Source organism: Pelmatolapia mariae, linkage group LG14 (assembly GCF_036321145.2).
Source record: "Pelmatolapia mariae isolate MD_Pm_ZW linkage group LG14, Pm_UMD_F_2, whole genome shotgun sequence".
In the NCBI taxonomy this organism is placed as follows: domain Eukaryota; kingdom Metazoa; phylum Chordata; class Actinopteri; order Cichliformes; family Cichlidae; genus Pelmatolapia; species Pelmatolapia mariae.
Window position 1 is genome coordinate 2,445,640 of NC_086239.1, and position 27,582 is coordinate 2,473,221.

The 27,582-nt window shown below is 43.3% G+C and overlaps 1 protein-coding gene across 3 annotated transcripts in view; it reads right to left on the reverse strand.

Annotated features, from left to right (window-relative positions):
* Window positions 1–27,582, reverse strand: part of usp32 (ubiquitin specific peptidase 32) — a 64,271-nt gene that overhangs the window by 30,179 nt on the left and 6,510 nt on the right. For 2 of the 3 annotated variants that reach the window (XM_063492341.1, XM_063492340.1), the window contains exons 2-5: window positions 15,343–15,470; window positions 10,706–10,811; window positions 3,868–3,986; window positions 1,735–1,894 (exon numbers count right to left, since the gene is read on the reverse strand). In XM_063492341.1, the coding sequence (XP_063348411.1) occupies window positions 1,735–1,894; window positions 3,868–3,986; window positions 10,706–10,811; window positions 15,343–15,470 (513 nt within the window). Of the gene's footprint in view, window positions 1–1,734; window positions 1,895–3,867; window positions 3,987–10,705; window positions 10,812–15,342; window positions 15,471–24,173; window positions 24,262–27,582 lie in introns of those variants that run through there. The other variant, XM_063492342.1, reaches the window with a different exon arrangement.

The window sequence follows — 27,582 nt, forward strand, 5'->3', positions numbered from 1 at the left end:
TGAACTGTAGGGTATGAAAATGTTTGATTATCAAGCCTTTTTCAGTCAGCTCCTTCATTTTACACAAGCAAAGCAAAGTTTCCCTCATCAGGACAATATCTTTAAGGTCTCGTGTAATGTCCTGTACTGTATACTACGCTTACTGACCCTGAATAGTCTTTCACAAATGAATCAGTAACATTAGGCAGAAATAAAACCACCCATTCAAATACTTTTGTTACATAAAGTCACACAGAGCCGGCTGGGACAGAGGTGGCTGTCAGCATGTGAAGACACACTCGACAGCATCAACATTCATGTTCTCTGGTTCAGACTTTGACAAGAACTCACAATTCATATGAAGGAGTGATGGAGTCACGAAACTGGAAGACGACATGAAATAAGAATCAGTGGGTTTAAAAACAGCACGTTTTAAGTGGAATGCTGTCTGAGCTTGAACACATGCTGGGAGATGTTTGTGGTGTTTCCTGAGACGTTTGCTCTCCAAGACTGAGGACGGAGGTGCAGGAAGAGGAAGATGGAAATGGGAAAATGTCTGTTTCACTCACTACGATATGGCAGAACATTGCACAGTGAATCTATTACATCCCTGAAATATTTCACTTTCAGTCCCTGCTTTTTTATTTAACCAGGAACATCCCACTGAGATTCAAAACCTCTTTTTTAAGGGAGACCTGGCTGAAAGAGGCAGCAGCAAGTATCTCACAGTTACAAATATTACACAAACAAACACAGGCAACAACAACAACACACACAAACAAAATTTAAATAAAATGACAAGCAGTGTAATTGAAACAGGTATGGAATTGGCCTCAAGGATTCTTAGTTTTAATTTAAAAGTGCTTAATGAAATGAATTCTGTCATTTTCAATGGTTCTGCAGCTCGGTGCAAGCCGAGGGTTCAGTTCGTGCAAACAGAACAGAAAGCAACAAGACGAAGAGAAGAACCACCAGCACGTTTCACTGCTTCGAATTCAGGAACAAATATTTACAAATAATCAAATGTTCTTTAAAATCAGACGGGGCTGCACTTTCACATGCAACAGGCTTCTCAACCCAGCAGCCTGTGTTTACTGGTACATGTCATCATCTTTTAGCAAGAAACCTCCACATCTTGGTAGCAGCCGTCTCTGCTGCTCGTATTAATGCAAACTTTATACCAACTTGTGGTTCCTGGTAGCGTCAGGAACACCATCACCACAAACTGCATTCCCACCACTCAGACGAGCTTGATGCTCTCTTTTTCCCCTTACAAACACTACTCTTCAAACCAGCTCTAACCTGCTGTAGTTTTATTTTTTTAAATTGTTTTATTTATTAATCCTCCCCTCCGCTTTAACAAGCTACAAGCCATCAATTTTCTTGGAGTAGTTTCACATTAAAAGCTTCTAAGTTATTCTCTGTGGAGCAACAAGCCAATTGGTTAGTAAGGCCTTGTGCATTGCAGAGTTTCAGCCAGTATAATGTGAGCCTGGTGGCCAGGCAGGTCAGAATTTACTGCATGTATGTTTAATTCAATTCAATTTTTTTTAACAGTGCAGCAGTTTACGAGGCAGGTTCTTGGAGTGACTAAAAATGCTGAATAATCATCCAGACTGAGCTGTGTTTCGTGTAATCATGTGATTCCAATCCAAAGTCCATCTAAAACAAACCAGGTATCAAATGAACACCTGAGCGTCTCAAGTGTGAAGCAAACACATAACATTCAGGCGCACTGCTGCAGGGTGGCCTTACGGTGTGTGACGCCCGCTAGGGTCTGGTAGAAAGTGGGCGTGTCGCTGTCATCCGTCAGCGTGACACACACTCCTCCCGACAGCAGCCATCTGGACAAAGTGAAGGCTTCCTTGTCCTGCAGGAGCCAGTTCCTGAAGCGATCGTAGTTGACCTTGTCTCCCTGCACAAACACAAAGGCAAAATGAATCTGCTGTCGCCAAAACACAAGATCGCCAGCCGTGTGGACGCCTGAGTGTGCCGAGTCCATCCGAATCCTCGTTTGCCTGTTTAATAAGGAAAAGGTTTGCCCCGTCGCTACGGACTCATTAGCTATCGTTATTTATCAGTCAAAGTGTTTTTGGGGTTTAGGGCTTTTAAATTTAAACTAACAAATTACACAAAGTCTGACAAATCTAATCATTCAGTCGTGACGAGAAGCACCGACTTCTGCTTCTTGAACGTCTTTTTCCCCCAACAGAAGTTTACTGACATTTTAAAGAAGACAGCTCATCAAAATGAGTGACAAGTGCCGGGGCAGGACTGCAGAAAGTAACCAAGGACGAGGGCGAAAACATAGATAAGGGAAATACACTTTGCTTCACATCACGGTGGAAGCTCTATTCAGTTGACAGATGTCAGTTTCATGCTGCAAACATCAAACAGCGAACGACAGACATGCACGAGGCTCTAATATAAGAAACCTGATGAATCGTAACGATCCCCGATGAATGCAAATGTTCCCTCGTGCACAAACTTAGAGCTAGCTGTAGGAACGGCCTCGTCCACACCTGGACTACCAGTGGCTGAGGCAGCAGGTAATGCAGACATCCCTTTAAAACAAAAGTGATGCTTAAACATGTTATATGTCACAATGGCTTTACTAAGGCCTACATCTGAACTCTGTATGTGTGCTTCAGTCAGCGAGATGATTGGCACCAGAAACACAAGCTGGTTAAACCACAGACATGAACGAGTTGTGTCGTAAAATGAAATCAGATTTTAGTCACGATTCTAACAACACGTCAAAATAGAGCGCACTGTGGCTGCCGAGCTGCAACACCTCCCTCTAGAAGGACTTTACTTAAACAAATGATTTTGATACTTCAGTGATAAATAACATTAACAGCTGCACATAAACTGTGTAACCACATTACGTTACATGTGTGTGGACGTTAGCCTACATGCAAAGGAGCCTGCTGGTGCTAGCACTGCTAATGATAGCTCCAATAAACTCATTGTGAAATCATCGAGTGATATTTATTGTGCTTCAAATAGGCTCTTAAATACACATGGACTATTTTCAGTTGAACCTTAGTTTGGCTTCTTTTGATGTTTTAAAACTCTTTACAGCAGCGGGCCCCAAGCGGTCGCCACAGACCGGTTTATGTCCGACAATATTTTCACAGATCGGCCTTTAAGGTGTCGCTGATAAATAAAACTAAATAAAACCAGTGTCAGCGCCAAAAAAAAAGGAAGATTTATTCATAACACACAGGAAAAGACGCTGGGAAACCAAGTTAATGATAAAAACGATAAAAGAATAACGCTAAAAGCCGATAAAAACCCTGAAAACCATGAATTTCCCCCCCGGAGCCTCAACTCTTGTGGCCCAGTACCAAACGACTTATTTGTTTCTCCTGCACACAAACAATATCCCGACTCTGTTTAACCCATAAATAAGCATCTAAACAAATGAGACAATCAGTCTTGGACATGGATTTGGTTAGTGGTGATTTCAGAAGTGAAAATGTAATTGCAGTAGGATAATAATGGACATAAACATCATCGGGGGAAAATGCAACACCTGAGTATTACATTAGTGTGAAGGGGACTTTATTGTGTTGTGTTTCTAGAGATGTTTGCATGCTATAAAGGAGGTGGGAGTGGGGAGGTTTGCATGCTTTCAGGTGCTTTGGTATTTTAATAACCAGCACAATGACTCGCTGATAAGCCAAACTTTGTATTATCACAGCGAGGAGGCTCCCTGTGCGCTCCTAGTAACAATGGCTCTTTTATAAGCATGTGACTGAAACCTCTGCAACGATCAAGCGCTCTACGATAGAAGCTGAGGAGTCATTAGGCTGCAGCTCACTTGGAATCAAGTGCATGAGTTAACAGATTAATGCTGTGCAGTCTTTTGCAGCGTTTGCTCACCTCGCCGAAGAACTCCTTCAGGGAGGCCGGGACTTCTCCATCCAGGACCTGCAGAACTGCTTCTATATCTTCCCTGGCAGCATATCCCCCCAGATCACTGGCAAACAGGCTGAAGAGGTCTGTGCACACAAACACACAAAGAAGAAAGCTCAGCTTTATCACAGGAGCGCAGACGTCCAGCACACAGCAGCAATGAGCTGATAAAAGTTGCAATGTCAATAATGTCCTGATGGATTTGAATGCCTGCAACATGTGAGATACAACTACCAGAATGAGCGTGAGGAAGAAGAGACGAACCAAAAGCATGAAAAACAAAAAGAAATGAAATGTTTCAATCACTGTAGCTGAGACTGTGGTCTCAAAACAGTCGCTCCTTCAGCTTGTAGCCTATCCTACAAAGAAATCAACGAGATGTCTCACACAGAATATGACGTGTTACAAGTTCTGAGCATTTCATGTGTGCCATGAAATGCTCCATGTGTGCTTGGACAGTGTAAGGTGAGCGAGCTTTTCTGAAGCTCTATATGTATAAATAGCTTCTAAAAATTATGTTTTGCAGTAAAACAGAACCACTCACCAGCTTTCATCAGTCCACTGACAAGTTCAGGATAAATTTAGCAATAACATTTCAATGTTTTGTTCCCAGATTAAATTCAAGTGTTTTGCTGCAGTTCCGACTTTGCTGACTCACTTTTTCATAGTTTTTAGTCACGTGGGCGACTCGCCACCTTGTCGGGCAAAACATCACTCCATCATGACGGTCAGCAGTGGACGGTCAGTAGTACTGCAAGACTAAAGTTTTGTTTTCATCTCGAGCCAAGACTACGTTCATCTCTTCATGGAGGGGAGACAACGATATGAAGAGAAACCATGATTTTTGGGGACTTGTGACCCGCTGCCAGGATGAAAGCTGGATGGGTAAATAACACCACCGTGTGGGAGGCGAAGAACAAGAAACTGTTCACTGTTAAAGCAAAGATAAGTGCTACAGCTAGCTTAAACAAGTATCACATGTAAATCTAACATTTGGTTGACTTGGACATTTACAGTGTCGGGCCAGGAAGTATGAGGAGTATTCATTTGTCACGTGTCAGAGTATTTGTCCAATATCGGGTAAACCATCCCTACAGTTTCAATGAGCCGCCACTGACAGCCTGGTTGCCGTGGAGAATGATTTGGCCTGTAAGGCGGGGCAGGCGTAGGTGTGTTCACAGGTTGGTGCCATACGCCACGCCCTTCTGGAAGCTGTAAATAAATGCTGATTTCTGGATCTGAGAGCCAAAATGCCAGATTGGTGCTGTGCCAAGTTAAATCTGAAGACATTTAGAGGACAGCTGGAGGGCAAAGGACCGCAGTACTGTTTTGTCTTCCAGGTGGACGTGTCCCAGTAGCTCTGATGTGAAAACTATGAATACTGCATATTTTCTCTTTGATCACAGTGTATGTACATATGCATGTACCCCATCTCCTTAACGAGTGCATCAACGAATGTCATCACACATACAGTAATTATTAACATTAACACAAAAGATTTTTAAGAAAAACTTTTATTATAAAGCCCCAAATCTGTTTCGTTTATGTTAATTTCATCATTCGTTTGCTTTTGTCACGTTCAACATATGTTGCCTATACATAACTTGACGGATGCCAACATTCGTATCCGGGATGGATTTTGTTCCAAGTAACCACTTAACGTGGAACAAAGAATGGAGACAGATATTATAAAGTACTAAACCACAGGTTAAAATGAGTGATTGCAGAATTATTGACCCAGGAGACTAGTTTCTTAAAGTTTAGAGATATAAAATTGATAGTGGGAAAAAAATACCTGTGGAACGAGTCGTCTTGTGGAGGTAAACACATACGACACGAGCGCTCTCGATTAACACTCCTCGTTTATTACTCATCACCACACAACTGAACACTTTTCCCTCCAAAACATAGCAACAACACTTCCTGAGAACTGGGTGTGAGTGGAGCCCTCCAGTGGTCCACCACACATGCCCCCCCCGAACACCCAGTAGGGTCATCCCCTAGTCCAGAACCCTTGCTTTAATCAAACGTCCAGAACGGCTGAACCGGGGAGGTGGAGAGCTGGCTGAGGGGAAACGAGCCTGAGGACCAGGCTGGCATGGGCGGCCAGGAGAAGCTGAAGATAGCTCGGGCCCCGCCAGGTGGGGGGTGCTCCCAGAGGAAGAAGCAGGGTTGTCCAGTCCAGTGGAAGGTGGGCGGCCACGGCGGGGGGCCTGAGCCGGCACCAACTGATCATCCTGCAGCACATGTGCCGGTTTAAGTCTGTCAATAGAAACAGTCTCCTGACGACCCCCAAAGTCCAAAAGGAAATGCTTCCGGCCCGGTTGAATAACCCTAAAGGGGCCGTCATACAGTGGACGCAGCGGAGGCCTATGAGCGTCATGCCTGACGAAAACAAACTGCGAAGAGTCCAACGACCTCGGAACAAAGGTGTCGGGCAGACAATGGTGCACTGGGCCAGGAAGAGAAAACGAGTCTCTCGGGGGACGGAGAGACAGCACAAAGGGAGCGAAGCACGGGGGTGGGCTCTCGGGCAAGTATTCCCCGGGGACCCGGAGGGGCTGACCGAGGACAAGTTCAGTCGGGGAAACCCCGAGGTCTTCTTTAACCGCGCAGCGCAACCCCAGTAAAACCCATGGAAGGCGGTCAACCCAGTTACCATCTGTGAGAGAAGCACGGAACGCGGCCTTAAGCGACCGGTGGAAACGCTCGCACATCCCGTTGGCCTGCGGGTGGTACGCAGTGGTTCGGTGGACCTTGACGCCCAGGCCGTCAGCCATGGCAGACCAAAGCTCGGAAACTAACTGGGGGCCCCTGTCTGAGGTGATGTCGGCGGGGGGACCGAAACGCGAAACCCACGTTGACAAAAATGCCCTGGCCACTGCTGCTGCTGTAGTGGACGCCAGAGGCACTGCCTCAGGCCAGCGGGTTGTGCGGTCCACCACAGTCAAAAGGTGCGTGAAACCTTGTGACTGCGGCAGGGGACCAACCAGATCCACATGTACATGATCAAAACGACTCCCTGGAACGCGGAAGGATTCGAGGGGCGCCTGTGTGTGCCTATGGATCTTAGCGCGTTGGCATGGGATGCACGCTGCTGCCCAGTCTTTCACCGATTTACGAATGCCCGGCCAAACGAACCTAGAGCTGACCAGCTTGACCGAGGCCCGGACGCCCGGATGAGAGAGGGTGTGTACGGAGTCGAAAACGCGACGACGCCACGAAAGTGGAACTACAGGGCGTGGTCGGCCGGTGGAAACGTCACAAAGCAGGCTAGGCCCGCCGTTCCACACGGGTCTGTCCTCCAGTACAAGGCCCGTTTGCTCAGACCGAAGGGCAAGGACGTCCGGGTCCGCCCGTTGGTCAGCGGCCATAGCGTCAAAGTCTATGCCAACATAAACGGGAGAAACCAGCGCGCGGGATAGACAGTCAGCCTGAACGCTATATTTGCGCTCACTGTCCCTAAGCGTGCGACTGAAAAAGGCAAGCGGTTGCCAGACACCGGAGACCCGCTGCTCCAACACTGCGCCCACCGCCACGTCCGACGCGTCGGTGGTCAACGCAATCTCCGCCGACGGAAACGGGTGGGCCAGCAGGGCGGCGTTTGCCAGTGCGGCCTTGGCCTTAGAAAATGCCTGGATGCGTTCAGGGAGCCAATCAATCGGGTCCTTAGCAGTTTTACCCTTCAAGGCAGCATAGAGAGGCTGCAGCAGGTGCGCAGCTCTGGGGAGAAAGCGGTTGTAGAAATTGACCATCCCCAAGAACTCCTGCAGCGCTTTAACGGACGCGGGACGCGGAAAAGCCGAAACGGCCCGGACCTTGTCCGGCAACGGAACCACACCGTCAGCGGAAATGCGGTGGCCCAAGAAATCCAGAACCGGCAAGCCGAACTGGCACTTGGAGGGGTTGACGATCAGGCCGTGTGCCGCCAAGCGCTGGAAAACCTGACGCAAATGTGACGCGTGCTGACTCTCAGAACAGCTGGCCACCAATATATCGTCAAGGTACACGAAGACGAAAGGCAGCCCGCGCAAGACAGAGTCCATCAACCGCTGAAAAGTCTGGGCGGCGCCTTTCAGTCCGAACGGCAAGCGCAAAAATTCAAACAGGCCGAAAGGGGTAATAACGGCAGTTTTTGGGACGTCTTCGGCGCGCACGGGAACCTGGTGATACCCCCGCACCAAGTCAATTTTAGAAAAAATCGAGGTGCCGGCGAGGTGGGCGGAAAAATCCTGTATGTGGGGAATGGGGTAACGGTCGTTCTCCGTGACATTATTCAAACGGCGAAAATCCCCACACGGCCGCCACCGACCGTCGGACTTGGGCACCATGTGTAGCGGAGAGGCCCAGGCACTATTCGAGCGCTGCACAATGCCGAGGCGCTCCATAGCGGCAAACTCTTCCCGAGCGACGGAGAGTTTCGCGGGGTCGAGGCGGCGCGCGCGTGCGAACACCGGGGGACCGACCGTCGGAATATAATGTTCAACCCCGTGCTTCGTTGCCGTGTTTGAGAAATTAGGAACAGTCAGTGAAGGGAACTCAGAGAGCAAACGCTGAAAAACATTCCCAGAAGTCACCAAATTAGCCCGATTCAGGGGCTCGATGGCGCGAGTGAAACAGGGTACTGAAGAAAAAGACTGGGCGTCGATTAAGCGTCTGTTAGCGACATCGACCAGCAGTCCGTGGGCACAAAGAAAATCAGCGCCTAAAATAGGTACAGAGCTAGCGGCAACAACAAAGGTCCATTGGAAATCCCGACCATGAAAACAAACAGTCACGAACCTTTCCCCGAACGTTGCGATGGGAGAGCCATTAGCGCAGCCCGCTGCGAAACTGTCGGCGCCGGACGGGGGAAGGAGGCTCTTCTGGGAGCCGGAGTCAACCAGGAAACGTCTCCCGGAGCGCGAGTCTTCTATGAAGAGCAGTTTTTCTTTGTCGCCAGCGGTCACGGCCGCTACAGCGCGCTGTCGGGGCCCGTGGCCCAGGGTCGGAAAAGCACAAGGCAGCAAGCAGCGGCGCGCTCTGGGGCCAAAACGCTGATGGTAGAAACAGAGGTCCAGTCCGCGGTGTCGCTGTGCCGCGACCTTTGCCGCCAGCGAAGGAGCGGACACATCGGGGCAGGTCAGCGGGGAAGCAGAAGGCGCCGCCGGCGAGGCTGGAACTAGCTCGTGATCGTGGAAAGCGCGGGTAGCCAAGAGAATACGATCCGCGTCCTCAGCCAGGGAGCGATAATCCTTCGTGCCCAGAAGCGGAGAGTTGGCGAGGCCGGCTCTCACGGCCGCCGGCAGCTGTCGGAGGAAGATGTGGGCGAACAGGAATCCCCCGTCGTCCGGACCGAGAAAGGACAGCATGCGCTCCATCAGTTCGAGAGCCGTACCGCCACCCAGGCCTGAGAGGGAGAGGAGCTTCTCGGCTCGCTCTGCGTCGGAGAGGGCATAGCGCCGAAGAAGCAGCTCCTTAAGGGCGGCGTACTTCCCTCGGGCGGGTGGGTCCCGGAGGAGAGTCAACGCACGACGGATGGCTAGCGGGTCGAGAGAGGCCACCACCTGGTGATATTTCGTGTCGTCAGCCGAGATGCCACGAAGGGCGAACTGAGCCTCCATGTGCACGAACCACGACGGGGGATCGTGAAGCCAAAAGTCCGGCAGCTCGAGCGGCACAGCAAACGCAGCTGCAGCCGGAGGCAGAGGGCTGGCGGCTGCTGATGCATCCAGAGCGGAGTCGGTGCCACCATCGGACTGCAGCATGTTCGAGTCAGGGGTCACCAATGTGGAGGTAAACACATACGACACGAGAGCTCTCGATTAACACTCCTCGTTTATTACTCATCACCACACAACTGAACACTTTTCCCTCCAAAACATAGCAACAACACTTCCTGAGAACTGGGTGTGAGTGGAGCCCTCCAGTGGTCCACCACAGTCTCATTATTTGTTTTATTAGCTTCTAAAATACAACAAAGAACAGTTCGATGACCTCAACGAAAATCTACATAATTGTTCATCTTTCAGTATGAAAGCAAACATCCAAGACAGCACTGGACAAGGCTTAGGATAAATGTCCGAGTCAAAGCCCAGAGGGAAACTTCACCAAGTAATCGTGGAACAAATCCACATGACTGTATGTCAGGAGTCTGTCAGGCCTTTACACGGCTGAGATACTGAGAAGTGTTAGGTCAGTGTAAGTGTAAGGGTCAGCTGCTAATTAGTTCTTCACATTTTTAAACAGTACCTTCAAAACACGAGGCCTGTTAATACCTGTGCCAGAGCTAAGCCTCAGAAACAGCAACAGCGAGCATTTAGTGCAGCTAAAGCTAACTCTACACAGAAACCAACCAGCCTGATGCTGATTATTTGGTGGTGGAGATATTACCGATTACAGCTCACTATGAAAAGAGGTAGAGTGAAAACACTTAAAGGTAAATATATATGACAGGAAATACAGCATCCGGATGTTTAACCATGACACCCCGTCTACATGCAAAGGGAGTTAGTTTTAGCAATTTAGAAATACTTTAACAAATTACTTTTCATAGTAGGTAACGATGTAATAAATTACTTTAATGACAGTAAGTATGTTTATCCAACTGTGGCAGTAGCCATGGCAACCCCTGATCGCTCCTCGACTGCAACGAAACTGCATTAGCTTAAAGCTTACATTATATCTCATAAAAAACTATTTTTAAAACTACTTTTATTCTGGTTTTTTTTTTTTTTTAAAAAAGTGAGACAAGAGAGAAGGAAATGAAATCAACATCTCATGGCCTAAACAGATACTTCCCACCGGCTCACGTAGAGTAACTTACACTTTGCCTTCTCCTCATCACGTCCTCTGGTCAGAAGCACCAAACCCACGATCAGATTGTTAAAGTGCAGCCCTTTGGCAGAGCCTCCAAACGAGGTGTAGATCACCTAAAACACACACATAATCGTAACGTTAAACATGAGCTGCTCCACCGTCTGTAACACGATCGAGACGTCAGTCCATCCAAACACCACAGTGACAAAGGATAAGCTGCCAATGTGTGAGCAAAGAAGAGTTTTGACCAACATCATCAGGTTTCACCGACAATTTAAAAAAAACAAAACCATTTGAAGTTTGTCATTCAAAAATATAACAAATGTAACATTTAACATAATGCAGTGATTACTGGATGCAGTAATGTTGGTGACATGATTCTGGAATACTGCAAGACCATCTCCTACAGTACGATGTCATTAAAAGGAAAGCTACCTGTGACAGGAGGAAAGTACTTCCTGTGCTGGACTTACAATTCATTTTCAGTTCAGTTTCTCCAGAAGTAGCCCTGGACTAGTTTCTGTGGAACTGTGAGAGAAAATCACCCAAAACAAAAATACAGAAATGTGCTCCTCATCTTTAAAACTATATCCATATCAGCTCATGTTACGGAGACGCTGCTGTTATTAAGCTAAAGGACACGCTGATGGCTTGCATAACATGACTCTGCAGTCAGGAGCTGATGAAGCATGTCCGTGCCAGCAGGTCACAACGAGTACAGAAGCTTTATTTGTGGCTTTTAAAAAACGGAAGTCACGCTGTGTCATACGATGCAAATTTCTAAATCCAACACTCCACTTTCACCGTCATCTGCCGCCCCTTCATCACACACTGCTGCTTAACTAGCTTCTTCATTTAAACCTGCATTTATTTATTTATATTAAAAAGTGACAGAAACTAAAAATACCGATGCATTCACTGATCCATGTATAAACTGTAAGTCAGGTTTGTATTCACTGCCATCCTGACTGCCAAAAAACCTGCAACTAGTGTTTATTGAATACACACACGCACAAAAAAATCTCAGTGGCTTTATGAGGAGAAACGTGATCAATTTCAGTAAACGCACATTTGTGGGAAAACAAAATTAAAGGGGAACTCCGCTGATCTACATGCAAAAGGTCAACCATCACAGAAAGCACATTTCACCTGTGAGAGGCAGCGTGTCTTTAGTGGTTCTCAGGAACATTGGTCAAGTCATAATTCTGACGATGTGACGAGTCCACGAACAACGACAAACTACACAAAATGTGTTTAAGTTGGACAAACAGTACAGCTGATGAAAACACACAGGTCCGAGTGTTTTTGGAGCTTAACTCAAACTATGAAACGGAGAATTTGTGTCCACGAAGCTCAGAGCCAAGTTTAGTCGTCAGGTTGCAGAGTAAACCTCTACAAGAGCAGATCAGGGTTTTTTATTCTTTTTAAAGCTGTAAATATTGTAGAATAAATATGTCTTACAAAAAATTATTTTGTTACTGTTACTCTTTAAATATCACTACACGCATATAGTTTCATACATCAAACTGACTGTGGAGTCCCCAGAGACTCTGGGGAAGTCCTCGACGCAGCCAACTAAAGCACGCTTCTTAACTCGTCTGTCTCTCCTCCCACTCCCACTCCCACCTCCCAAACAGTGATCGGCTCAAACCTTGTTGTTATATTACATGTAGAAGGTGTAATGGTATTTGTGTTCATCCTGAAGCATTTGGTAGTTCACTATGAGACCTTCTTGCTACGGCACACTGTGAGCAACAATAACTCCTTGTACTTATACATTAACTATGTATACTATGGTGGTGGTCAGAGGGCCCGGTGGCGCCAGTGTCCGGCAGCCTCGCCTCTGTCAGTGCGCCCCAGGGTGGCTGTGGCTATAACGTAGCTTGCCATCACCACTGTGTGAATGTGTGTGTGAATGGGTGAATGACTGGATATGTAAAGCGCTTTGGGGTCCTTAGGGACTAGTAAAAGCGCTATATAAATACAGACCATTTACCATAACTATCAGGATTTATCAGCATATGTGTGCCTGAGGAACAAAATACCAGTTAACAACTGTTCATCCTACTGAGATAACACTGAGTGAAAACAAACAAAAAACAAAACATCAAGCCAACGTGTGATTTATCCAGTACATAAAATCTCTGGATACTTGACCACGGATGATCGTCAGCACCATCATTATACACTTATGATAAAACACAAGATAGATGTCTGAGCACTGAACAGTGCGTGTTCCTTGACTGACTGATTGGGTCGGGCTTTCTTTGAACTACCAGACTCTGCAGTAGCCACGGCTATATTTGAAGACACCAGCAGCAACCTTACATCTGGACTGCTGTCACCGCAGTAACTGCTGCCATGGTGACAAAGGAGAAGAAGGAGGGAGATGACACGTGCTGTAGTGAAGACATGCAAGCAGTGTGTTTAATAAGCAGCAGATGGAGTGGGGGGGTGCACGATGACTAACACTGGCCTTACTAATGCACTGTGGAGACAAGGTAGGTGTTGTTATTGTATGCTCAAGAAACTGGCAGAGCAGCGAGCCTTAACTGAATCATGCACTTTTTTTGTTTGCCATTGTAGTGTTTTCCATAATGTAAAATACAAATGTACAGCGTATGCATAGCAGATATGCACAATCCAGCTAGCCACGACACGTGGTTACATTTTTATGAAGCAACTGAAGCTACAGAAGAAAGAAGTGGGACATCACAGAGGAAAGCCCACGTACGTTTGGACTGAAATAACCATTTGCTGTCATCTCGCAACTAAGACTGGGACTGATGGACAGCAGGGCACATATGCTCTGGAACAATTAGTCAGAGCAGCATGATTTATGATATAATGTCAGGAAAATACATTCCTATTACACAAGCAAACTGATTTTAAATGATTGTGAACTTTAAATGGTTGTGCCCACACAACGTGCATGACACGGGACAAAAAACACAGGAGAAGAAAAAAGTGACAGCCAGTTTTGAATTATTTCAGAGAACCTTTATCAGTAGTTCATGTTAGGATCATCATTGCATTGTAAAGTTGAAATACATACAGAGCAAGGACAACAAACTTGAATCAAAACCTCGTTTTTCTTTTTTTCTTAATTACCTAAACAATCATGTGCAGAGCGGTAAGGTTAGGTGTGTTTGCGCAAAGCAGACAAAGCTAAAGAAACCCTGCTGTCAGAATATTAGGATGCTCCCATGTGTCTGACTGGACTCTAACTCCCTTAATTACCCTAAACAATGAAGCAGGATCTGTAATTTGGGCCAGAAATACCAAAGTCCCATATTTGCACACACGCTATTCAAAAACCTAACATTGGTAAAAGAAAGAAATACAAAAAAGAAATCTTCATTCAACTTTCATGTAATCCAAATAAAACTAAATTCTGGAGTTTCCAGATGGAACTTTAAAAATTCTATTATTTTTGTTTAACACAGACACATTTAAAATGTTTCAAGCCCCCCTCTACCTGTCATTTCGAGACGTATTTCCCTGGAGGAGTTTTATAATTCAGGTTATTTTAAATGAACAGCCTGACATTTACCAATTTAAAAAGCCCATATACCAAAATAATTAAAAGGAACGAACAAAGGAATTAGTAGCTCATTTCAAGAGCAAGACCAAGTTGCTGTCAACACAAAGCGATCAGTAGCCCAATAAAAACCAAACCCTAATTAAATAATTAAATATCCATCCATCTGTATAACTGAGCGATTTGTACATACTAGCGCTATTTCTTACATTTGTAAACTCTCTGACATATTGTATTATTTAAACAGTTTAGTCTGTTACTGTCTTGTGGGTTACTGTCAACTGTAACCCACAGAATTTACTTAGGGACTAATAAAGCATTCTGATTCTGTCCTCTCTATATCTATATCTATATCTATAGAGAGAAAGATAACTGCTTTAGTCATTCTACGATGACTATTACACTTTGAGTCTTTACATTTCATTTCAGTCTATATTCCTCCAGAGTATTTTTAAATCTGTCAACTTCACCAGAAGAAGGAGAAGAGCAGGTTTCAAATGTGTAACATGAGAATGACAAGTCGTAAAAAGTGACAGGAGGACGCTCTGTCAGATGGGGATGTGTGAGGGAAACTGTAGTTAGACTATATTATACATATATAGACATACTGTTGCATATACACCAGCTGTATATATCAAGTCTAGGTCTGTGTTGATTACTTTAATGATTCAGTTACTTCAAAGAAAAACAGACTCTCCTCTGTATCTGTACGAAGAGTCTCCTTTAAGCAGCTATAAATAAACTGGAAACAACGTTGCCATTCTATATTTATTCCCCTGCAGAACTTTGGCTGTTCTTCAGCCTCTAACATCAGACTGATGATTTTCAACAGGAAACACAGAGCTATAAAATGGTAATGATACCTTTTTATTGGATCAATAAGTCTTTCAGTGGAATGCAAGGCTGAGCCTAATGTGAGGTGAAATGGCCCCTCACTAAAACTAAAATCTCTAGCTTGTACTTACAATAAAATCCTTCATACAAAGCTCGTTGGTCAGGGAGTACACTGCTAAGGCATAACCAAACTGATTTTGTTGGCTTCCTGGAAACTGCCGCCACCGTTACCCACTCAGAATATGTGGTGTGACATCATTGTGGCTTACCTCTGCGACTTTAGGGGGAACTCCATCTCCCAGCACTTCCCTGTAGAAACACTGCTGGGTCATGTAATAGGAGAGGCCACTGGTTCTTTTGAAGGCATCTTTCAGCCGCTTCAGTTCCACATCAGTGACTACAGAGAGAGACAAACAGAGATGGGATTACATCAATAGAGACGGAGAGCTGATCTGCAGTTGTTTGCGAAGTCATGCTACAAGTCTGCAAGAGAAAAACAGAATCTAAGAAAGATAAACAGTAAAGAAACAAGCAATGGCTATAACAGTTTAAAAACTGTATTAGGACCAAGGTCTGGATGGTCCTGAAATACGTCTTTAATGTTTTTAAATGTCATTGTTTGAAGCTCTGAGAACTAGACGCCAGATTTCTTTCACCTTCACTTCACTAGGACTGCAGCACAATTATTGGCAGCCCACAGCAACACAGAAAGAATGACTTCCATCCAATTAAAGTAAACAGAGGAAACGCTTTTAATGCAGCGGTTAAAATGATCTTCTAACAGAAGTGCCTGAAAAAGTAGTTACACGGTGTCATGTCGTTAATCCATAGATTAACTCTGGAACAGTTGGTAAAAATGACAAAGCTGCTTACACATGTAGTAGTAACTGTGGCGCTGTAGCGAACAATGTCACCGACTATACACAGCGGTGACAGCAAACTGCTGACTAATGGCTGAAAAGGATCCTGTTTACAGCTTCCATGACCACATTGTAGCTAAATGATCAACAAGATACCAGTAGGTGCCGCTCATCTGATAGGTAAGGGGTCAGCGTGCAGTAAAACGGAATAATTAACTGTTGACTTATCAGCTTTCAGCAGCCAATCACAGTTCAAACAGGGATAAGCTGCAGTGAATTAGCAAATACAAATGTAGGTACATTAGTTAGAAATTGAGGGCACTTTAAAGACTCCATATGAAAAGCTTGGGACAGAACGATAGTGCTGAGGTTGGAGCCACAGCAGCATGACAGAACTGCTCGACTGGTATTGACAAATGTCTGATTAGAATGGATGACTGGTCCACCTGCTTCAGGATTGGATGTTGCTCGTCAGAGGGTAGCCTATCAAATGATCCAAGCGCAACTTTGATGTTTTCTGAATCAATGATAAACTAAAACAGTGTTTCCTGTTGTAGTCTTAAGAGACTACAAATAATGCACGTCCTTAAATTTGACCTTGTCTGCATTAAAGTGTGGCTTTAAAGAAAGGCAAAATACAACTTTAGTAATTTCAGTGTGCTCATTTTCTACACTGCTTATGTAATTGCAAATATACAGATGTTATTTGTCACATACACAGTACAACATATAGTGAACATGCAGTGAAATGCTTGTGTCCTGAACTGTGGACAGGCTGCAGACGTAGCCGCGCCACTCCGGGGCTTGTTTCTAGCATGGGGGGTCTAGCCAGGACCCTTACTGGATACCGGGTGGAAATCGAACTTGCGACCCCCGCTCCAGAGGTGTGTAGTCTTACCACTACACTATCCAGCTGCCATTACAGCCATTGCTGCAATTACACCACTTGTGGCTACTTGTATTTATATGCCTCCGCCAATCAGAGAAGTTGCAGGTTAGTGTTATGACAGACAGGACTGTGCTAACTATGACATAATTACCATAACAGTTATTGGACTATTCTTGACCTTTAAACGTTCATTGACATATCAGCTAAACTTTAGCTCATCCTTGATTCCAAGTGTGCAACAAATCTTGAGAAATTTTCCAGAGAAGCTTATGAGATGTTGATGAGGACGGGATGGAGAGCACTAGAATCTCCATCGTTATCGAGGTATTTTTAAGTCTGATTGGAGAATATGTTTACTTAATGCAAGATGTTGTTTATATGATAACAAAGACACATGTCACTGGAGATGGTGGAGACCAAAATAGAGCTTAAAAACAGATTCATGTGGTCAAAGTCAAAGCTAACCATGTGTAATAGATATGCAAACATGCACATCCGTTAAAGCCAGTGATATCTGCACATCATTTGTAACGTGTGATGATTCGACTTTTTAGTGCACTTAAGGCAAATGTAAAAAAATCTCAGTCTTTCTTTCACACCACTACATGATTACATTAATACTACCACGCCATCTCTGTCAACGCTCACATTGTTGATGCTGTCTAATCAGCTCCACTTCGACAACTGCTCTTTAATACATATGTAATATTTTCTGTCACAGCTTCAGTTGAATCAGTTTAATTTAACCCTTCCACAGCACAAGGTCAAAGCAAGAAGCACACATGACATTTTTGTTTGTGTCTTTTGGAAAACTACTCATGCCGAGTTCCATCAACAACTCTCTTAAAAGCTGTTATTCCACCTGTATGGAAACTTTTCTTTATAAGCATCTCTGAACCACACTTGGGTTTCTGATATCACCTATTTCGACAGAGCCAGTAGGGGCAGTAGTGCTCATGGGGTTTCAGGTTTGACCTTAAAGCCTACCCAGATGGACTGCACACACGTGCAAACGCTCATACACACACACTGTCACCGCGATGTTAGCCAGCAACATTCAGGCATAAACTAATTTTGAGCAATAAACTTTATTTCCAACTAAAAGTTTAAGAGGAGAGACATTAAAAGAGAATCGCTTTTACCTGGATACGTTGGTGTTAGGGTGCAACAGCTAATTCAAATAGCAGTGGACTACTGTGCCTTTAACAAAAAACCAGAGCCCGTGCACGCAGGCTAACGACATCCAAGGAGACTGGGAGAGCACACCTTCCACCGAGACTAATGCCCTAAAGAAAGGAACCCAGATCACCACTAAAATTTAAAAGGTTCTTCTTCTGACTAGTGCTGGGCGATATGACGATATATATCGTGTGGACGATAGAAAAGTTTCTATCGTGCCATTTGTCTTCTATCGTTTCTATCGTTTCTAACCCTAATTTAATAAATTATTACATAAAATATATCATTAACCCTTTACAACCGGTCGGAGCAGGCACACTCCGTTTTGCCTAACTATTTTTAAATCCCTGTAGAACTGGAACCACGTAAGGTAGCGCAATAATTGTTTTTGCATATGAAACCGAGTTGTACTTACATCTTATTCCATTAGCTTGCCCTAGGTCACGGTTTCCTTCCACATATAGCTTTGCAAAAATTGCATAAAAAGCGCTTCCAGCAACAAAAACATAATATTCCAGACTTGCAGCAACAAAAACATAATATTCCAGAAACACGCTTTGCCGATCCGATCAGCTGTTCATAACACTTCCTACCTTGGAATATAAGTCAGCGTGAACTATCGCATGTCCGCCATTACCTGGCCGAAACCGGAAGTGACGTCATTTTCGCGGAAAATTTAGTTTTTTAGCTTCAAAGCTTATTTTGGTGTTTTTAAAAGTCATGTTTGACTTTATGCTTTTCTGTATCCTTTCTGGGATGCTTAGAAGTCAAATTACACTGTTGGAAATAATTTATTTTGATGCACATGCTGTTTTTTTTGCAAATTTGCATTATAATATTTATTTTCATTTTTCCTGTAGTATATTAAAATTAGTGTATCTCAAACATAAAACTATGAAGACACTCAAAATAAATTTCTCGTGGTTGGAAACTATTTTGTGCAACTTTTTTGTATTTACAGTTTTGAGGGATAAGCCTCTTAAATTTCTCTAACTAGAAATATATCTAAAAAACAAAACAAAAACGATTTTCAATTTTTTTGTAGTTTATTGCACTTTTTTTTGCAATTTATGTAGTTTCTACGGACTCAATGCATACATAATATTAAAATTTGGGCTATAACGGTTGTATTGATGTATAGCAACTTGAAATGCTCCCACAAATGGCACTACAGCATGTAAAATGTAAACATAAGCTCTGGCGGACTTGGTTCTATGGTAGGTCTTAAAGGGTTAAATAGCCTGTGGCAAATATATTAGTGTGGTCTTCTCACTATACATACTCTGAACTTTATGCTAGAGAAAATAAAGTATAAAAAATGATATTTTTCGCAAAGAAACTCTGTCTTGTGGTTTTGCGACATGGTGCTGCTTTACGTGCACCCGGATTTGCGACATGCTTTACGGTAACTCAAAAGAAAGACTGCACCCTCTCCACTCGCTGTTTACAGACTGCATACTTTCCAGATGACCACAGGTCAGGTGGTATATCGTGATATATATCGTTATCGTGATATAAAAGAATTCATATCGTGATAAATATTTTTTCCATATCGCCCAGCACTACTTCTGACGATGCTCCACCTCTCCACGAAGTTTACTGAAATGCAGCCTGTTACTTTTACTGTAATCTTGCTGACAGGCAGATAATCAGTAAAACTGTGCCAATCACATACCACTGACTTCTCTATAGCAAGTAACCAAGAGTAACTGGACAAAAATCTTTATTTAAAAAAAATTAAAAATCAGTTTAACAACAAAACAGAGTTCAAACCCCATTTACAGGAAGTGATGGTGCGCGCGCACACACTATGCATATACCTTGGTTGGCCCAGTAACCTTTTTCATCTCCACAGACGCAGTTTCACTCTGACTACTGTCATACAGACAAAGCCTTCAAACTAACGGCCTCAGCTGGATCAAACTTTACTAAGAATGCACAATTTGTGTTAACGGGCTGTGCTAATGAAGTGACGCAAATAAATTACCGCAAATGCCTTTCAGCAGTAACAGCAGGGTGCTGGTGTTTGACCGAACTGACATAACAGGTATGAGGAGGGCGCTGGTGTCTCTTCAGGTAATTTAAGTAAGACACCTTCATTCTTCACATTTATTTCCACAAAAACTGAACCATACAAAACCTAAAAAATTAATTTATAGATATAGACTCAGCGAGTTTGAAAAATGTTAAAGGTCACACTGCTACTGAGGCTTTTCTCCTACCTGAGAGGACGAGCACATCGTCAGAGTGGTGTCTCCTCCCAGCATGAAGAACCCTGGCACAAACCACAGCCGGGGTTTTTCTGGGTGGATTTTAAATTGGCTACGATGTGGTTTAAGTCTACAGAATAAAGTGCTGTACAAATGTACAGTAAGCCTAGATCAGTAGTAAGTGGTCAGCAAGACTAGAAAAGCATTATATAAATGTATAAAGCTAACACCACGTCTTTTCGAAGCACTGCTGGACACAGGTGTGCTGTAAGCACAACACAGAACAAGAACCTTTTCAATTATCCTGGTTTTTGGGCACCACGCATGAAAACTGTGTCAAGTGCCAAAAAAGTGCCAAGATGTGGTTTTATGAAAGGTAAGCTGACGATCAGAAGGTATTTACAGGTCACTGACAACCTCACAGAGACAACAAGACTAAAGAAAGCCACTGTCCCAAAGAGTGATGGGTTTATCTACTCCCTGCATAGTCATGCACATTGGTGTACAGTTTGTGGTAATACTAAATACTGATTGGAAACTGCACGGAATGTAAAAAACAAACCATCATTAGAAAATAATACGTGGTCTCGTGTTCTGAGATAATGGATGGGAATCAATGTGGAATACTGTGTGTTTTGTTTTGGGAGAGATGAATTCTATTAAAAAAGGCCTCCGGTCCTTTTCACAGATCACTCCAGCTGCTGTAAAGAAGCCTGCGTGCGGTCTATTACAACACAGAAATGGTTTCCTAGTGCAGAGCGGTGAGAGCCACTGAAACGTGGAATGACACAAACAAACATCAGCATTTAATGACATCCACCCGACGGAGTGCAACAGCTCTGAACTGTGAACATTTATTTTGCTGGTGCCTCATGTATCTGCTGCTTCTGCTGGCTGAAAACTACATTTGGATTTTAGCTTGCGTGTTGCGAATCCAAAGAAGCTGTGCACATCTACCCTACACCTTTCACTTTGTTTCTTTAATAAGTCATCGCTGGTATAAAGACGAAGATATCCCAAAGTTAGACGTCTGAGGGCTGCTTTTTTAAAATCTTGGTCATTTTGCAGAAACGACCACGCTTCTGCTTTGCTTTGATGCTGAGCCAAAGCAAAGCGACATTAATGGGTCAGTGAGCTACGTCGAGCTTCAAGTCAGAGTTCTTGGTGTTACCAAAGTGGCCCTCTTTGTAACTGACCAACTCACCATGGCAACTTATTCTGAGCACAAAACCTTAGAGGGTTTTTTAAACAAACTCTTTTATTTGCATCATATTTTAACTGCAATGTAAATTCTCCGTATTCTCTATGTGCCAGTTGTTAAGCCGTTTAGCTTACTAACAGCAAATGAAGCTACAAAGTTAGAGCAGTGCAAACTGTGCATCTTGTTGTTAGTGGATTGTGCATGCACATCATCTTTTGGTGATGCCAGAAATCTATACATTTTTGCTTTACTTTGCTGCCAAGTCTCCTTTACACTGTTGAATTGGAAGCTACTAGAACAAACAACAACAACCAAGAATAGCTATTTGATCAATGAAGTTAATTTCACTTTGTGTGCAGGCAAACTAAAAGGATTTCCACATCTCCTTCATTAGCCGGTGGGTCAGTAAGTTTCAGTGTTTAAATGTATCCACTTTAAGGTTTCCGAGCTCTAATGTGAGGCAGTCATGTTAAAAATGAACAGCAGCACCGTGAGCACACCCACAGTTAAAACAATTAACTCTGATTAAAATGCTCATCTTACCGCTCTGGGCGCTAAATCACAGGATTAACAATTTTCTGCAACATTAATTTCCTGTCTTCTTTGCAACAGTGTTGCAATGTAATGTTAGATTTTATCACCATTTCAATATAATCATTTGATAACACTCACTGGAGTCGGCTGTGCTCGTGGGGATTATTCTGTGCTGAAGAAGAGTCGGGCAACACATTAAAAGCCCCTTTGATGAGAATGTGCATCAGACCCATAGCAGAAAGCTCAGCTTAACACAGGAAGCTGATAACCACCATTGTGATACCTGTTATCTCCAGCTGGGGTTTTAGATTTTTTCAACTCTGCTAAAGCAAAGAAAGCCCGGCTGTATTGAATTTCCCTCGTAGTGCAAGTGTTTGCATCTCTTCTATATCACTAAAATCTGCAACTCACACGGCTACGCTCCCACTTCTTGATCTCAAGGTTCCCCTGCAGGCCAACAGTGGGCCAATGATAAACCACATCTCCAAGTATGAAGCTACACATCAACTTAATAGAAGGTGTGTGTGTGTGTGTGTGTGTGTGTGTGTGTGTGTGTGTGTGTGTGTGTGTACGCACCTGTGTGGCAACAGTTGATAAAGTCAGGACAAACAGCTGTCCAATCCTTTAAACCTTGCTGTTAACTATGTAACATTTTTCCACATGTACTAAAACAAGCTGCAACATCTGATGTCGCTTTGAGCTCAGAAATGTCACCACCCCTACTTAGATGCCCCCAACGTTCTCATCCCTAGCAATGATTTCAGTGGTGGATCTGCACCTAAAGAGCAGAACTGACTGCCAAGGAATCTTCGAGCAACATCAGCGGCTAAAATGTTTCAATAGATTTTAGTTGCAATGCAGGATGATACTATATAGTTTATATCTAGTAAGGTCGATACCTTAAAATTGCACTACCTACAGTGTTCGCTCGGCAAAGCCCCACACCCACTTTCCTTTTGCACACAGATCTCTGCACATTCTCCCGTAGCAAGCAGGGAGACATGGCTCTGATCCAAAACAACAAATATCTTGTGTTGGTTTTGACACTCTAAGGTTAACATTAACTTCTGTTAAATATTCATGTGTGGGAAGAGTTGACAATATTTGAATGAAAACACAAAGAAACGAATGTTTTTAAAGGCACCAAACAGCCTTTTTTACTTTGCAGAAAAGCTGAATGTCTGTGTGATCTAGGGCCATTTATAGGTCATCCACGTTCAGGGATGTGCAGTTAGGACTACAGGGAAATATGTTTCTCTTCATGAACTGTGCACACAGAAACCCATAAGCACTTGCAGGATCACAGAGTATGCACTGGCCAGTCATTAACCTACCAGCTGCCGAGTACAAAATCTATGTGATGCTGAATGGCAACAGCAGAAACTGGAGCAGCTAATACTCCTGTTTATGTACGGCTGCCTTGAGAGGCTGATGCTGAGCTCATGCGGCTCACTAATTTCATTTTTCTCATCACTGCTAATACAACCCCAGTGCCAAAAAAAGTTGAGACACTGTGCACATAATGCAATGACTGAGGTGCAGATCCCCTATGTTGTTTTTATGATCAGTTGTCAATAAAATATTTAATATTTAAAATGAGAAAATGTACCGCTTTAAGAGATGTTGTTACAATTCTGTATCCCCTCTATTTTAGCACCACTTGTGGTGTTACTGGGAACTGAGGAAAGCATTTGCTGGACTTTTGAGAGAGCAAAGTGTTTGAAAGGTTGAACCTCAGGTACGCCAGATCAGCACCATGAAGCTATACTGTTGTAACAGATGAAGCATGCACTCAAGCAGCATCCTGCTGACACACAAGGCCCTACCTGAAAAAGACATCCATCATCTGGATGGGAGCATATCTTTCATACCTTTCAGCCTTGGGGTACCTTTTCCAAACGTACAAGCAGCAAATTCCAATTATGTAACCCTAATACCATGGGCTATATTCTGAAGGGACACATCCCATAGTACCCAGGCAGATTACTAAACATCCTCCTACATGATTAGCATTAAAGCTGATCAGAACATCACTGATGAGCTTATCTTTGAAAATTACATTTTCACAAATTCTATAGCCATAAGATATATTGACAATATTGATAAATATAACTATATTAAGCAATCTGTATAAATAATATTGATGGAATTCTAACAATACACCTAAGCCATTTTAATAAACTGGCCTAGCTACATGCTGTGGGTCTGAGGACAGCAGGGTACCCACCTTCTCACCACAGGGTGCTGCATCGCTGTACTCGGGCCTGAACCCATGCATCAGTGAGAGGTGACAGCGACCCAACTGAAGATAGGACTGATTAATGCTCAAGTGCTGAATCACAGGCTGCAGGCAGCCAATCACACATGGGGATCAACACAGAGCACAAAGCTGCAGGAAGAGAGACTAAAGCCCCCTTGTGTGTCATGAGAGGTAGCAGCTAACTGTATTCATGACACAAGCAGCAGAAAACGATCCGTACAACCACTGCAGAGCCACAGAAACCTGGCTGTCCTCCACATCTCTGATTTACCACAAAACAAACAAACAACAACAAAAAAACAGCATAAAAATCTTTGAAGTTGTTTTTTAATGTATTGGAGCTGAAAAGGATGATAAGAATCAGATTCATGAATTCATTTTGTTACATGATTCTTTATTCAGCTCAGATTCTGAGCTCCTCTCTGAGTCTGAGCTGTAGACTTTAGACATAAAGAGCTTATCCCAACAGACCTTTTTGACTAATTTTATAAAGAAAACCGATGAAAGATTTGGAAAATGAACAGGAAAAAAGCAGACACTCCCAACTTCTCACTGGCTTTGCACTGCCTCGACTCGAAAGAAAAAGTGAACCAAACACTGATCAACCCATAACTCGAGGTCAGTTCAAAGGTCAGTTCAAAAGCAACAAAGTAGAACAAATCGGGGTAAGTACTAGTTTTACTTTCATGTTTCCTTCCCCTCTGTCGCTCTCCCTCCCTTCTTCACACGTACAAGCATGAATTCAGGGTCCAACGCCTCTTTGTGGCCTATCAATAATCTGTATTACCAACCGATAAACTGACCTTGTGCAGCCAGAGAGCAGCGGTAACAGCACTCAGTACACTCTATTCAGCTGCTGTAGCTGCACATAAACTGAGGTCATGAAATTTCAAACCACATTGATGCAGTTTATTAAGAGACACGTGAGAAAACTGAATGACATCAGTCCATGAATGATGCATAAAAAAAAAGTTGTATTTTTATTATGACTATGAATCAAGTGAAACATATTTCTGATTACCTTCCATAAATCATTACAATCTGTAATATAAATATATCCAACGTCAAAGCATCAGCAGCCCAGCCAGTTAACCATTAACCTACCAGGACAGGATTTAATGAGGCTGTAGAAAAGCGATTAGTCACCTCCCACCTCTCCATGAAAGAATGCAGATTAAGGTACAGACAGATAGATCTGAAGGCTACAGACGTTTTGGCTTATTGTTCAGATTTGGGCCTGTGGAAAAGTTCATAGCCTATAGTGGGACTCGCTGCCATAACGTACACAAATCTAATATTATGGCGATGATGACCAGGCACCTTAAAGTCACATGAATCGTGAAGATGTGGTGGCCTTCTTCTCACACATATTAGCAACTGCAAGCATAACAAATGCCCTGGAGGTCCCAGGAGAGCTCCACAATCTCCATGGTGACAGATGTGGTGGTGGTTCACCTGAGGTAGCAGAGCGCAGCTGGCTGAGGAGCCCATTTAGTCCTCATGAGTTTGGAGTCTGATGTTTCATCAAGTTAAATCATTTCTGTTTAAAACAGTAACTGCATTGATAAAGATATTACACCTGTTCTAAGGAGCAGATCTTCAACAGCTCGTTAATATTGAATGTCTGGATTTGTGTCTGGCACTGAATTTAGATTTGCTTGCACTGGTCATCTTCTACAAATTTAGTCTCTTGAAATGAGCTTTTTAATGCACACAGCCACCGAACCAGAGACCAGCTTCTTTCAACGGGAATAATATATGGAAGGGCAGGCTCTTTCCCTCCTGTAACATCTGCTTCACTTATTGTTTTTAATGCTACGAGTTCTAAATTACAGTCCTGTCGTTACTGGTTCTTCAGGCTTCCAAGCAGATTTTACAAGATTTTCTTCAATAACCACCCCATGCTCATGTGTTTTCCACCTGACGAGGGAAAAAAGCTGTCTACTTTGTAGACAACAAGCCTGCCACTTTGAGGAAAACACGTCTGAAATAGTCGTGGCTAGCAAGCCCGACCTTTTAAAATAGGTTTGGGGGGACAGTAAAATAACTGCAAGAAGGCATCGTTCTTCTGTATGGATATGAACAAAGACTGCAAAAAGCTAAAAATGAATGCTAAATAGAGTCCGTGTATGTGACTCCAATCACATAAAACCATCCAAATGTATCAGAAATAATTTTTAAAAAAATATTTAAAAAAAACCAAACACAAATATCTGACAGAGGAAAAATGTCCAGCAGTAGGAAATGCTTCATGGCACGTCTGAGAAAATTTATGATTTCTTAATTCTTTGATTTTAGTGTCACACAGTGGTTAAACAATGAGCACTGTCACCTCACTGCGAGGAGGTTCCCTGTTCTCCTGCGCCTCTGTGGGTCTCCTCCAGGTACTCTGGCTTCCTCCCACAGTCCAAAGTAATGTTAGGCTAACTGGTGACTGTAAACTGGCCATTTACAAACAGGGCCTTAACAACTGATTCTACTGATACTGATGTTTACTGGGAAATTAAACGCAGTCCATCAAATACCTTCGCCCACACTCACAGCCAGTCGCTAACACGTCAATACCACAGTCATTACCACAGGAAGATCACCATGAAAATGTTGGTAACAGCAAACCTGATCAGACACTGAAGTCCCTCTCACCCAGCCGAGCGTGGACATTTTAAAGCTAACAGAAGAAAAGCTCTAGAACCAAAGCAGCCTCACTGAGACCAGAGGACCAAAGCAGTTATAAGGAAGGGAAAGGGTTAATGTCCTGGTGATGTTATAAACATACTGAAAAATTATTTTATTATCCAATATTTGTTTTTTGGTTTTTATGCAAATCTGTTATTTTGTTTGGTGAGGCAGAATATGCCACCAGATAAAGGTGGGTGTACAGCAACTCATTTTCAGTTAATTATTTGTACCTCCTTCAAGTTCAATTTATTAAAGCGCTTAAAGTGAGAGAATATCCTGTGACTTAGTGCAGTCAGGTGGAACTATATAGTTTCATAAATAAGTAAATGAAACTGTGCATTGAAGGAAAGTTGAATTTTGCATGTATATGCTGTCAGTTACAGTTCTTATAAGAGAATCAGCAAAATGAATAAATCACAAATCAGAGTCAGACACTAAAACTGCAACAAGGATATCTCTACTTTTTGAAACTGTATCTTTTTACTGCGACTGATGAAATCAAACTCTTTTCATGTTATTAAACTATTTAGATCAAGCTTCAAAATAACTGTTTCATTGGTTCAATGCCTTAATGCTTTCTTGGTATAAACTTTTGATGATTTACGTTTGTGAAAACCATTTCTCATAAATCACAGTTCTTTTGATTTTCCTGTATATTGCGCTCATTTCATCATTGCCTTGATGACACCTTCTGTGT